The following is a 13,360-nucleotide window of genomic DNA, read 5'->3' on the forward strand; positions in this document are numbered from 1 at the left end:
TATAATGGAAAACACAAAATACAAGCGGAAGACAAGCATATGTGCTGCTCATTTGAAAGGAGACAACATCTTTTTGTGGATTATTATCATGTTTTCAACTCAACATGTTTACTGCAGTGGATCATCTGGACCTTTGTGGATGTTACCAGACCGTATTTGTCGGAGTGTTGTCGATCTGTAGCTCACGGAGAGACATCATGGGTGAGTTGCCTCCATGTTACTTCAGTTTTAAAAACGGTTGCTTGTGTACTGTTGGGTTTTTGTGCCTCCTGTTGTGATTATATCTTGACATGGGCTGACTTAGAGAGAATCTTCGTTTTCTCATGGTGTACGATATGAGCGTAAATGTGAACGTCTTGATTTTTTTTCTTTGTTCAGAACAGAAATGAACATGAAACTCTCCTCCTGTCCGCGGATGGGTTTTTGGAACAGTAAGCGTTCATTTACCCCGACTTTACAAGTGAGAACACAACTTGCGTTTTCTCTGTGTGTGTGCGCCTATGTGTGGCGCGTGGCGCCTGGCAGCTAGCCTAGCAGCTAGCATAGCAGGTGGTTACGTGTATTGTTGTTATTGTTGCCAGCATTTCTGTAGGGATTGATGTCACCACAGAGCCCCTCTTCTGCACTCCAAATACAACGTCACTCATATTCTCAGTCGGCAGCCCCCCCCCCCCAGTGACGCTGTAAACATGCCTCGCCTCCTCTGAAGTAAGCACTGCACAGCTCCTTTCATTTTAAAATAGATGCATTTTTCCTTGTAAATTTTCTGATTTATCTTTATGATTCTTGGCTCTTGTGTTTTTTTTCTTGCCTCTTACTATGTTTACTGTGAGTGTTATGCACCAAAATACCAAGGCAAACTGCAGTATTTGGCAGTTGAGCAATATTTGATTGTGGCTTTAGTATTTTGCTTTTTCTCTGGACTTCAGTCTGATGCTGGTTAGCCAGGAAACAAGAAAGCAGTGCAAGACTGACAGGCAGCCATCCATACATTTCATTCTATATATGGAGAGAAGCGGACTGGATTTGGATTGTCATTCATGCAGAGTGTGATGCAGTCCGTTTCCAGGGAGGACGCTCTGGCTGCCTGCAGTATGTCTGACCCACATGCATAATGACCTCAACAGATCTCATGATGATGCAGGTCTGATGCAGGTCCAATGCACTCAGCGGCGACAGACACATCTGACGCGCATCTTTTGTGTCGTCTGCTTGCAAAACACAGCAGAACAAAACACCAGAGAGGTTTTTGAGCGAGGTCGCAATAAACTGTGTTTGCCGTGAACTCGATGCAGCACCCTGACTTAATTAGACACGTATGCACAACAAAACCCTCAGAAATGCAGAGGGTTGTCTTTCAGTTCATGTAAAATACATATTAATATCTTGTGCCTGAGGGTCGTGTCCTATTGCCTGAATGTAGAATGTTAATTATGTAAAAATGAATGAATGTGCAGCCGTGGTATGGTATGACTGAATAACAGAGCACACTATGAGACAATTTTCAAATTTTAGGAGACGTGTCATTTTGGGAAAATGATTGTTTTGTATTTTTACTACTGTCGAAAAGAGTTCCACAGGTTCAGTCTTAAGTCCATAATTACAATATTAAATCCTCCATACCAAACTGTAACATACATCTTTCTGAAGATGATGATGATGATAACAATAACAAAAAATCTTGAAGGCCAAAGTCTACTCAATGTTTTTTTTCACCACATCTCACAGTCTTCTCATAAGGAGTTTGCTCAGTTGTCACGATTACGTTGACCCTGTTTCCAAGGTCAGGAATAAACTTTCAAAGCCAATATTAATGATAATTGAATTTATTTGTGAATATTAAAGCTGCTATATCAGTATTTTTATCATAACAATAGATCAGATGAGGAGAGGTATTGTGATTGGAGTCACTCACACCTCACATAGAATTTATCACTCAAATCTGCAGTTTCCCTCAGTGTTATGGAGAAGTTGAGCATCTTTTCAGCTCACTGTTTTGGTTTTACAGACCTCAGCTTTCATGTTTTCACTGTATATTTGCACACTGCTCTCAGTGTTGTTTCCAGCTGAAGCAGGCAGCTGTTGTCAGAGAGAGAGCTCTAAAAACTCACTGTACACTACCTGATCACTGCCAGACAGCAGACAGATACACTTGGGGACCCGTAGGTGAACATGAGGGAGCATGTAGCTGCTAAAGAGCCAGATTGTCCCTCAGGAGACCAAAACAGAGACATGTCTCTGAGGTGTTTACAGCTCATTGCTTGCTGCCTGAGCAATTTTGTTGAATTCCTGAATTTGTTAGAATATAATCAAAATATTGTGCTGTAGATGGAGTGAAAGAGTCCAGATGCTGGCTGGCTGTCCCTCTGAGGAGCAGATGCCCTGTAGTTACCCACTGACAGTCACATGTGAAGGCCATGTCAATACTTCTGCTGCCTCCGCCTCTCTGACACAAATGTAAACTACCACATGACCTACAATGACAGCCTGGAGGCAGCACTAAAACACAACCGTTATTGGCACAATGGTCAGCCACCCACACACGCTGCCCATATCTGGGTCATTGTTCAGCAATCTTTCATGAAACTCAATACATGCCGAGGCTTGTGGGACAGATGAAATGGTGGTTCCTGTAGGCAGGAGGCTGCATAGAAGGTGTGAGTGATGTAAAGGTTATCTAAAGGTGGGGTGGTAAGTGAATTGAAGATATTAGGTTGGTTCCAGGAAGCTGCGTATAGCAAAGGCCTTTTTGTCCTTTTTTTAAAAAAAATCCTTTATTTACACCCTTGCCTGAAAGGCAGAACAGCAGAGCAGAAACTGTTATTGAGTAACCTTTATGTCTCCTGCAGAAGGGTTTTGCTGTGAACATATGCTATGCAGAGTTAGACATTTACACTGTGCAGCAGCTCCATTAGTGTAGCTGGAGGTTAAATGTGTGGCCCTGATCTAGACAGTCGCTGTTGTGGAGTGGAGAATATTACCCATTTATTTTCAAGACCGTGCTCTTCAAAAAAAATTAAAAAAAATATGCAGCACTTTTCAAAGCAAATTTACAAAGTGCTTTACATGGTTGAAACAGGATTAAAACATCCAACAGCCAACATTGGTCACATTTCATAATAAAGATGAACCTGTCGTTCCCTTAAAATCACTGATGGTAGACAGAACAGACCTTTCAGGGCATCCCACTGTAATGTTTCTGTAGCAGCACAGGGCTCAGTACTTGATCCATAACCATTTTTTGTTTACATGTTTTTGCATGGTAATTTTCTTTTGATCTTTACCGTAAAGCTTCACTTATATACTGATAACACTGAATTAGTTGTACCTAATATCCCTTACATGGTGCATCAATAATGTGTAGAAGTCTTTGTGTGCTGGATGTTTAAGAATTAGCACAAATTTTAATGAAGTTTAATGGTTAACTATATTCTGAAAATTACATTCATAAACTACCAAGTGACCAAATAATTCTGTGTATGGGCATTTCATAGGTGCACTGACAATGTTCAGCAGCAACTGTTTTTTTTCAAAGGAGGAACGTTTTCTTTGTTTAGGGCAGTCAGAGGGTCGTGGTCAGGGAGGATTGTTGGCAGACAAAGTACAGGACACTGGACTCTGGTTTAGGCTCCCAAAGCACTTTGTTTAAAGTTATGGAACAGTCATTTTGGTTAAACGTTGATAAAGTAAACTGTCAGTGTCACGTCTTATACTTCAAGGCAGTTTTTCACGCTCTTTACCGTAACCAGGTTCTGAGTGCTTGAATGTAATTGTGAAAATATTAATCATGCTAAGTTGCCATGAGCAGATATTAGGTAGATATCCAGGTATCCAGGTAGACATGTGGCCACTGTGTGGAGGCTAATGGGGATTAATGTCATTAATGTTGTGTATACCGTATCTGTGCATATGTGCGTGTGAGTTTACAGTATGGTGTATACGTATACACCAGTTTTAAATCATTGTTCTATATTCATTCTCTCTATTGATCTGTTTTCCTGCTTTATTGATCTATTTAACCTTAATGTGAGCTGTGCTGAGAAACTGCTCACACCTTTAATAAACTGACTTTTTGATTTCTCCTTTGCTCTTATTTCTGTGATTTGCACTTTCTTGGCCTATATGATCATTGGTGCAAAGTGGACAGATTTCTCACCTCTGGTGTGTTGATGCCACGGCTCTAACCCCAGACTTCATTACTATTGATTGCTTCCAGTGAGGCCATCTAAGAATCTGAGCTCATTTCGACACATGTGCTCATCTCTGCATGAGAGCGTCGGCTAAGTGCCTAAAATGTCAATGACACTGTTTGGTATATTAATGATAGATGAGCACATTTTGCCTCATGTAGCTGTAGCTTCATTTAAAAACATGATAGAACAGAAAAGGCTACTTTATCCTTTGTGGTGAGATTATTTTGAAATATAAAGATTGAACAAAAAGATTTCTCTGTTATTTAGCCGGCAGCTAATCATCACCTTTCTCTGTCGAGCCAATGTAGATCCCACCAAGGGGAATATCATTTTGAAAATGCTCAAAATGATTCATTACAGCTCCTCTCTCCCAGTGTCCCGAGGACGTTTGGCCATATTGGACAATTTCACACCTCAGGATTTATGTTCAATGCCAATGCAGAAAGTAATGTACCTTTTATGTAGCGACGTGGAAGGTGAGGATGAGGATGTTGGGCAGCGTATGGGTGTGAATTAGGAGGCTGGAGCTTGAGTCATGTCATGTGTCAATCATGTTTTAATTGCCTAAGGCTTATCATACCTTACCTGTGGGTTATTGCCCATATCCACAAATGTCCTCAGCTCGATGCATTAATGTCCACCATGGAATTTTAGAATTTCCTTTACAGCACTTAAAGTACGAGCTGAGCTGAGCCATTGAAATTTTTCAAACTGGTAGATTGGAGGCTACAGGGCACTACTGCAGTTCTTGTCCCGGGTGGTGGGCTCTCTCATCATGGTTACTGTCTTCTATGAATACGTGGCAATGCTGGTGGGTATGACTCTGTGTATATAGGTTGCCTTCTGTATTACTCAATCCAGTAGACCACAAATGTCAAACTGAAGGCCTGTGGGCCAAACCGGCCCGCGATGGAATTATCTTTGGCCTGCATGGTGACATCTAATCATTATTAGAGCTGGCCCGCCAGTATATTGAGTGCACCACTAGTACTACAAGTCCCACAATGCACTGCCAGTGAGTTGGCACGTCAATCGAAGCCCCGCGAGCGCGAGTCCCTGCCCCACTCATTCATCAGCAGCCTGATGGAGCTTGTTACCTGTGGTCAACTTTCAGTTACACTCTCCCCGAAAAATGGCTAAACGGATGGTGAAAACAGGGGTTTTCAAGGCAGGTGGGAGGCAGAGTATATGTTCGAGGATGTGAAGGGCAAAGCTGTTTGTCTTCTGTGCAGAGACAGTGTGGCTGTAATGAAAGAATATAACATAAGAAGACACAATGACACAAAACACCATGACAGGTAAATTACTCTGGAAAAGCTGCATAAGGAACTAGGGTTGAGCCAGATACTCGTTCCAGAATTAAAGTAGCTGAAGTGACTTTGCTCACCCTCGTGATGCCTGAAACCTGCCCACTGCTGCTGCTTGCAGCTTTAATTTTGGCTGATTGAGCTTCTTCCTTCTGTTGAGCGCAAAATGGTTTGAATCTGGAATTGCTGCTCGTGGCTGTATTGTATTATTGAGTGTGCATTCTCTGTTTGATAAGAAGATGACGAAGACGATGGGAAAATAACATAAGAGTTGGTCACAAAAAGTAAATCGTCTTCCTTCATCTCCCAGCCTCCTGCATCATCTTCATCCTCTCTCTCTCTCATCTTTCCTTCTCTTTCTGTGCTTCAACCCCTCCACCTCGTCCTCCCTCTCTGTCTTCATCTTTCTCCTTTTCCCGCCTTCTCTCAGCCCTCTGGAGAGGATATCCCACAGGTTGCTGCACTTGGCGCCTGTCATGTTGAATGCTAATGTGGCCGGCTTATGCTTGCGACAGTGACCGGAGCAGAGATGGCTTGAAAGGAGGAGGGAGGTGGGGAGTAGCAGAGAGAGAGAGAGCGAGAGAGAGAGAGAGAGAGAGAGAGAGAGAGAGAGAGAGAGAGAGAGAGAGAGAGAGATGAGAAAGACAGAGAAAGCAGGAGAGCACTGAACCTCAGGGCTTTTCGGGGGGAGGGAAGGGAAAGTGAGGACCTGAGCGAATGAGGGGAGGGATGTGACGTGAGTGAGCGGGAGTATGGAAACTGATCATTGCAGGCTGAGCGGTGCTGGCGCTCTCCCCCTCTCTCTCTCTCACCGCTCCACATCCCCGACGATGCTGCTCTGACCAGACACCGCCGGAGAAAAGCAAACACCATCCACATACTCGATCCCCTGACATGCAGCAGAGAGGGCTGCTGCTGCTGCCGCTGCTGCTTCGTCTCCTCTCTTTCATCCACAGACACACACTCTCACACTCCATCTAATTGCAAACGCCCACTCTTGCCTTGCAGTTGACAGAGGACCCAGAGGAGGATACGGCAGGAATGTGGCTGAGGAGCTTCATCTGAAAACATCTGCCTGGAGGACTCCTCCCTCGTCCTGTCTGGGTGGTTGACTCCAGCTCTGCAGCAGGTGAGCGGCTTGTTGATACCACATCTTCATTCATGGTGCTGTGTGTCGCAGTGGCTGCTACTGTATCTGTGTGTCGCGGCTTCGGTGGTGTCTTCAGCTAAGATCTTCTGTCAGTTTGGTGTAGCACATGGATCCACGCTGAATATCCTCACTGCACCACTGGAGGACAATGAAGCCGATCAGATAACATTTGTGGAAACGGATTTTGATTGTTGAAAGGATGCCGGACGAGTGTTCTGCAAGGATGCACTGCAGTTAGGCAACACTGGAAAGGAAAGAGAGAGGATGATTGCAGTGCAGTGCACAGCAGGAATACACTGCACACATCAGTATGACGGCAGAGATAGTATGTGTGTGTCAGAATTGCACTCACTCAAGATTTTAGATAAATAACAAGATTCTCCATCAGCTCCGGTTTTGCTGCCGGTGCATAACGTTAAATAAGACGCTGCAGAGCGACTTTCAGCTCCAGCGGCAGATCAAAGTTTATGCGAGGGAGGCTGATTCCCACGCACCCAGCGTGTGAACACAGAAACACTGGCAGCTGCACATTGTGTTGAGTACTGCTCTCCTTTTTTTGTGTTGTCTACATAACAATGATGGTTTCTTAATAATCTTTTAATTCAGCTTTTGTTTATGCAGTTTCCATGCAGGGCTCCTTCGAGGTAAATATGTGCGACCACATGCACATTCACGCATGGGCGCACACACACTTTTCAATCAACACAGGCGCACGTAGACACACGAGAGCAAACTAAATTGGATGTGTTCATACCTGACTGAAAAAAACCCATCAGCATATATTTTTTACACACACTAACACACACATCCATCCTCCACATGAATGCACATGTCCACTTGTTGATGCAGGGCTTCTGTTCCCAGTAATTGGGTCAATCACACACACATAAATACACACACACCTGCTCTATCAGTGATATACATTTGTGTGATAAATCGGTTTGACACATGGCTTTTATCAAATGACAGATATCAGTGAGGTGTGTTTTTCGCCCTCTGATATGACGGACACTCCTCCTGCACCACAGTTACATAATACAAACATATCAAACCTGATATTCTCATTATTTTCTAACATTTTCTAACATATTGGTTAATAGATTGATGTTCTGTATTCTGCCTTGTTAAAGTGCATCTGTTTTAAACCCTGACAGCTTCTTGTTTAGCTCCAGTGAAACACTTGATATTGGACTCAGTTCAAAAACATGAGTACCAGCCTACTACAAAGGCTGATTTAGCTCAAACTGGATCATGTTGTCATCATAGCAACCAGTCGGGCTGATGCAAGGTCCTTTGAAAAGCAGCCCCAACACAGCCTTGAATGCTTTAATGCCTCCATTTTTTTTTTTCATACAAAGATCCTTCCACTTGTTGCAAACAAGTTCAAGTTAATTCATAATGTGACATTATGTTGCTTGATAGAGCGTAGCACTAATACTGCACATCTGGGTTGAGGGTTTAATGGTCACTGAAGGAGTCTGTGACTCAAAACTTGTCTTTAAATGGATAAAAAAAATGCTGCATATACATCTGGACATAAAAATGTAGATAACATAACAATACATAGGTCAATAAATACGTCACAAGAAAATTGTTCCGATATAGTCAATCGTGGGCAGTTATTTTTTCTATTTGTGGCGGTTTCTGTAGTCTGGCTTCATCCTGCCCTGACTGACAAACATGAATGTCAATGCCTGAAATGTCAAGTCCTTGCAACAGCGTTGAAAAACATGGCGATCAAGAGACAAAGGGACATTTTGGCTGTCGGCCTCAAGATGACAGCTGCAGAAAGAGGAACAGGCAGGAAAACGGGAAATATGACACGTCCAAAATGTCAGTGTTATAGGAATGGAGACAGAATTGTTTTGACATATCTGCATGTATTGATGTATCTACGGTATTTCTGACCTTTTGTAATGCTGTAGCAATCACTGCAGCCTCTAATTGCAACCAGGCGTCTCCAGCTCTGCGTCCAATTTGGCCACACGTTTGGTGCATTTCACCTGCTCTGTCATTTTCACCATGAAAAGAGACGTCCACTGCTGTTAATGGTGCAGATGATCTGATGTCTGTTTTCCAGCACGTGACGCCTCGCTGTGTGTCGCTGCCCGGGGAATGCTCGGCGAACAGAGAGACCAGGACGAAACACAATGAGCAACCAGGACAAATGGGTCACGCTGACCCCAGCTGAATTTGCCCTCCTTCAAGAATACACCCAGTGTGAGTATAAGAGGTACTCAGTGTTTGTGTCTGACTGTGATAAGGAGTATTTTCGTCTCTGTATGTGTGATCCTATTCTTCATGAGCAGTCATTCTCCAGGTGACATACAGGTTGACGGTTTCTTAATTTTCAGACCTTCAGCCTGTGTATGTCAGAACAGAGCAGAATAGAAAGGCTTCATTTCAGGGACGTCTTCATCTGAGATCCTTTTGCCTCTGATAAAATGTGACAGATGACAGTTTCAATTATGTTAGCATCTTTGTTAGCGAATCGGCATTTTCATATTAACAGCAGCTCAGGCAGGAGTTGTGCTGCACAGACAAAGAAAAGGAAACCAAAGTGTAGCAGAGGTGTGTGGGGTGAGGAGATCTTCCAGGGACTGGCTGCTGCTCTGGCTTCTATGCATGAGGCTCACTCAGCTCAGGTGCGTCCCATGCTGCTGTTCAAGCCCCTGATTGGTCTGCAGCCCTGGAGCCAGAAAGCACAGCAGCAGCAGAGGGGCTGTCACACTAGCTTGTCTGCTAATGAGCTACAATATGGAAATAAGATGATTTTGAGCTGTTGGAAGTTATGTTTTGTGCTAAGCTAACAGTCTCTCTGTGAAATACACTGAGATGAAGGGCATATCCATTTCTCCTCTAGCCTGCCAATGGTGAAGCATTGCTCTCCTCTTTGCCATGTTGTGTCTGTGAAGTCTCCCACAATCCCAAAAGTTTAGAGAGTTTTGACTTGTGGCAAATTTTCCCTTCATCAATTCAGGATTTTGGAAAGTTGGCATGAATCGGATTTTGCCTTCATACCTTCAGTCACGCTCAGAGATTCGAGTCCCTGCATACCGACATGAACTCTCTGATAGCATCAAACCAGCGTGTTAACGATAGCAAGTGTCGCTGTGTCTGCTGTAAACTGCAGTATGATTCAATTCACTGTGGTTCATCCCAAACGTCCCCTGTTCTAATGCTCAAGTTTTGACGCTGTTAATGGCCGACTGTCTATTCATCTTGCTGATGTAGGAAGCTCCAACTGCTCGAGCGTTTAATCCGTGCGGTGCCGTTTTAGCTCTGAATGATTCATTCCCAGCCCAACAAATGGCTCCCCTGCTCGGCAGACTGTGCTCTGGATGCCTGCAGTTTATGTTACACTCCAAGATGTTGACACATTTCATCATTTGAAATGGTACCAGGGATGGAAAATATGACGCTACCTGGCAGGCTCACTGCGCAGTGTTGTGCACCACCCACACATAGTTTTGGACAGACTTTGAACGTCACAGTAAATCGTTTGGAGGAAGACAAACAATGGAACTACGGACAAGAAATAGAGTCGTTAGATGTCCAACTCCTAAGTGCTTTTGTATCAACTGTCTTCATGTATTTTCAGAGCTATTTTCAGTGTCCCGTCTTTGAGGCATTTCAGCCAGTGCCACCTTTATTTGCTATTCAGAGCAGCGAGTATGAATCTTAGTAATTAATGCCTTCATCCAGGATCTCTTGTACCACTGTTTCACTTGGTAATGACATTTCTCCCTTTAATTGCTCTGCGCCTGGTAACAACATTGTTCCTTACTCCGAGGAACTCCTCTGCTCTCTCCTTAGGATTCTGCACTCATGAGCCTGGCAGGTTCTGGTTCTTGTTTTCCAGGTTTTGCAAATGTTTGCTTTGTGGCTGGCTGAGGAGTTGGTTGAATTAAACAAGAAAATGTTTTAGGAGACGCAAGGCTCAACAATGTAGTTTGAAATGAAAATTGTGTTGGGATCGAAGGCAGAGAGCAGAATGAAAGAGGTGAAGCCGTCTTACCGTGTGTGCATGCGTGCGTGCAGGCATGTGTGCCGGCTGGACAGATTTGGATAATCATGTTTCAACGAGCTCCAGGCGACTCTTTGTGCTCCGTGCAGCTACAGGTTATAAAATATCCCATTCTCTGAGCCGCAACAATGGGCATCACATCGCCTCACCTTTCCTCCTCATCTCGCCTCCTCGCTCTCCCTTCCTTCTCATTAGAATGAGCTGTGCACACTTTCATAATATTTTAATAGCTGTGCGCCCAGTCAGGCACCTAAGATCTGACTCAACAACAATTAGACTTTGTCTTCATGTGCTATAATTGCTTGTGTGCAGAGTGCTGCTTCACAGAGGGAAAATCCTTTTACTTTTCAAGGAAAAGGAGATCTTCAGTGTGTCTATAACACAGAAAAACATGAAATGAGTCTTGCCCTCTGATTGCTGTGTGCCACACAATGGTCAAATCATTACCCTGACAGAGAAAATACATTGTAAATCTCTCGTGCCTGCTATATGCGACAAAGCAATCAGTGGATACATAATCACTCTCCTCCGTAATGGCTTTATGTAGATGGCGTGCTAATAAAGATGGACAATAATGATGAGACACACTCAGCCCAATATGAGGCATTTATTTCTAGTCACTGTTGTTAAAATGCATTCAGAGAAAATGAAAAGATCCGAAACCGTCTGTGCCAGAGGCGACAATGTTGCAACAAGAGGCTGTAAAGAGCTCAACTGCACATCTGAACAGATGCAGAATATCAGCCATCATTTCACAGGATACTTATATTTTCAGTGATATTTATTCTAAAGCATCTACAGAATGTAAACATATAGAACAAACAAATAGATGGCACAGCTACTAATGGATCTACAGACAAATACATCTGAGTAAGGGCTGATGTTTTTGGGACATTTGCATTGAAATCTTAGGAAAAACAAAAGTACATGTTTGTCCAGTCTGAGAGGACACAAACTGTAAGATTTATAATACAGCTTCACTAAGTTTGACTGGAGCTTTACCTTCTTACCTGCAAAGCTGAACCCCAGCAGTCCTGCTGACTGTCAGTGAGCGACATGCTGTGCTGTGAGTTCCTGGCTGCCCTATATAGACCATGATGGGTCACAGTTTTACTTCCACAAACATTTCTCCAGCGCAGAACTGCTTGAGAAGCAGACATAATTCATAATTCATCACTGAGGCAGAGCCAGAGATCCTCATGTGCTAATTAAACCTATGAAAAGGTAAGAGACAAGGTAGCTAATATGAAGCAATAACTTTTTATCTTAATGTAATTTGTGATGAGCAGAGACCAGCTTATGTTTAGAGATGAGCCAGGCCTCCGGTGCGTATGAGAGAATGGTATTTCTAATTAACTTCTATAACATTAGATCCTGCTATCTGTGGTGCAGCAAATTGATTTAGCAGTCAGGCTCATAAACGCTCTGCAGCGTGCAGTAATTATCACAGCAAATCTCTGTCGAATCAAGTTATTTTTATCTATAATGTGGGTGCTAAAACCAACCCCTGCTTTCTTAAAACCAGTCTGGTGATGTTATTTGATTCTGGTTTTGATAGAAATCAATACACAATATTGACAGTATTGAGTACCAACAGTGATTTTATCCCTCTGGTGCAGTTATTGGATTGCAAAAAGAAAATGAATAAGAAATATAGACGACTATTGGACATGTATTTGCTTGGTGGCCAGAAATAACTCTAATAATGCTAACACTTTGTATCTGCAGGATGGAGCAAGTGTTTGCCAACAAGTTGACCATATCAACTTAAAATCTGACAGTATGTCAGTGTGATGTTTACAGCTTGTTTCTGCTGCACCAAGTCATGAGAAGAATCAGGCAATGCAACTTTAAATGCTGTTTAACTTTGTTGTCTTGGTTCGCTAATCTGGCTAAGCTACCACCATGTCACGATCATGACGTTGGTATTTTAGGGTTATTCTAGGTGATGCAAACGTGACAAGCTGTGCATTATTCAGAAATATATGTGGTTTTTATTCACAGGGCACGTTGTTTCTTCCAGCCATTGTTCATCATTTCAGCGCACCTTGAGCGCTCACACAATGGCAGCACGACTGTTTGGATGCTGCAGTGTCACATGACGCGGTGGGGCATTGCTTTGTGTCAATTTTTATCATGGCTCTGGGCGGCTCCGTCTCTGGTTCCTGTGGAGGCATGTGCTGTATAAAACATGGACGTAGTCTCCATGAAGACAGGTTTCTGAGGAGTCATAGTGGAGCTCAGTGACGGCGCCTCCAGCTGTCTCCATGTTGGCAGTGCTTGAGTCCACCAAAGTCCTGACTAATCCAAAAATGGGCAAAGAGGTGGAGCGTGGGTCGAGCTGAGTCAAGCCGAATGAAGCCCGGCTGCTGAAACCTACAGCATAGCTCACTCAAAGCATCCATGCCAATAAATATGTTTAACTTTCAGACTTAAAATGATTGAAAACATTGAGTTATAAAAAGATCAGCACCTGCACAGTGGTCATGAACAGGGAAATTAACTGTTTATTTCTGCTGTTGCCTTTTTAATGTGGGGATCTATGGGATCGACTCGCTTTTTGAGCCAGCCTCAAGGAGCCATTGGAGGAACTGCAGTTTTTTGGCATTTTAGCGTTGGCTTCATGTTCTAGCCCCGGAGGCTGCCGATCAGAAAATGATGGTTTGGTCGAGACGGCCTAACT

At 43.4% G+C, this 13,360-nt stretch overlaps 1 protein-coding gene across 1 annotated transcript in view; it reads left to right on the plus strand.

Moving 5' to 3' along the window:
• Positions 1 to 6,097: 6,097 nt before the first annotated feature.
• The window catches only part of dgkb (diacylglycerol kinase, beta), a 64,237-nt gene continuing 56,974 nt past the window's right edge, over positions 6,098 to 13,360 (plus strand). Inside the window, exons 1-2 of the mRNA XM_076737073.1 lie at positions 6,098 to 6,629; positions 8,731 to 8,870. Of these exons, the coding sequence (XP_076593188.1) occupies positions 8,801 to 8,870 (70 nt within the window). The 5' untranslated portion in view covers positions 6,098 to 6,629; positions 8,731 to 8,800. The remainder of the gene's footprint in view (positions 6,630 to 8,730; positions 8,871 to 13,360) is intronic.

The sequence above is a fragment of the Chaetodon auriga genome, chromosome 8, assembly GCF_051107435.1.
Source record: "Chaetodon auriga isolate fChaAug3 chromosome 8, fChaAug3.hap1, whole genome shotgun sequence".
Lineage (NCBI taxonomy): Eukaryota > Metazoa > Chordata > Actinopteri > Chaetodontiformes > Chaetodontidae > Chaetodon > Chaetodon auriga.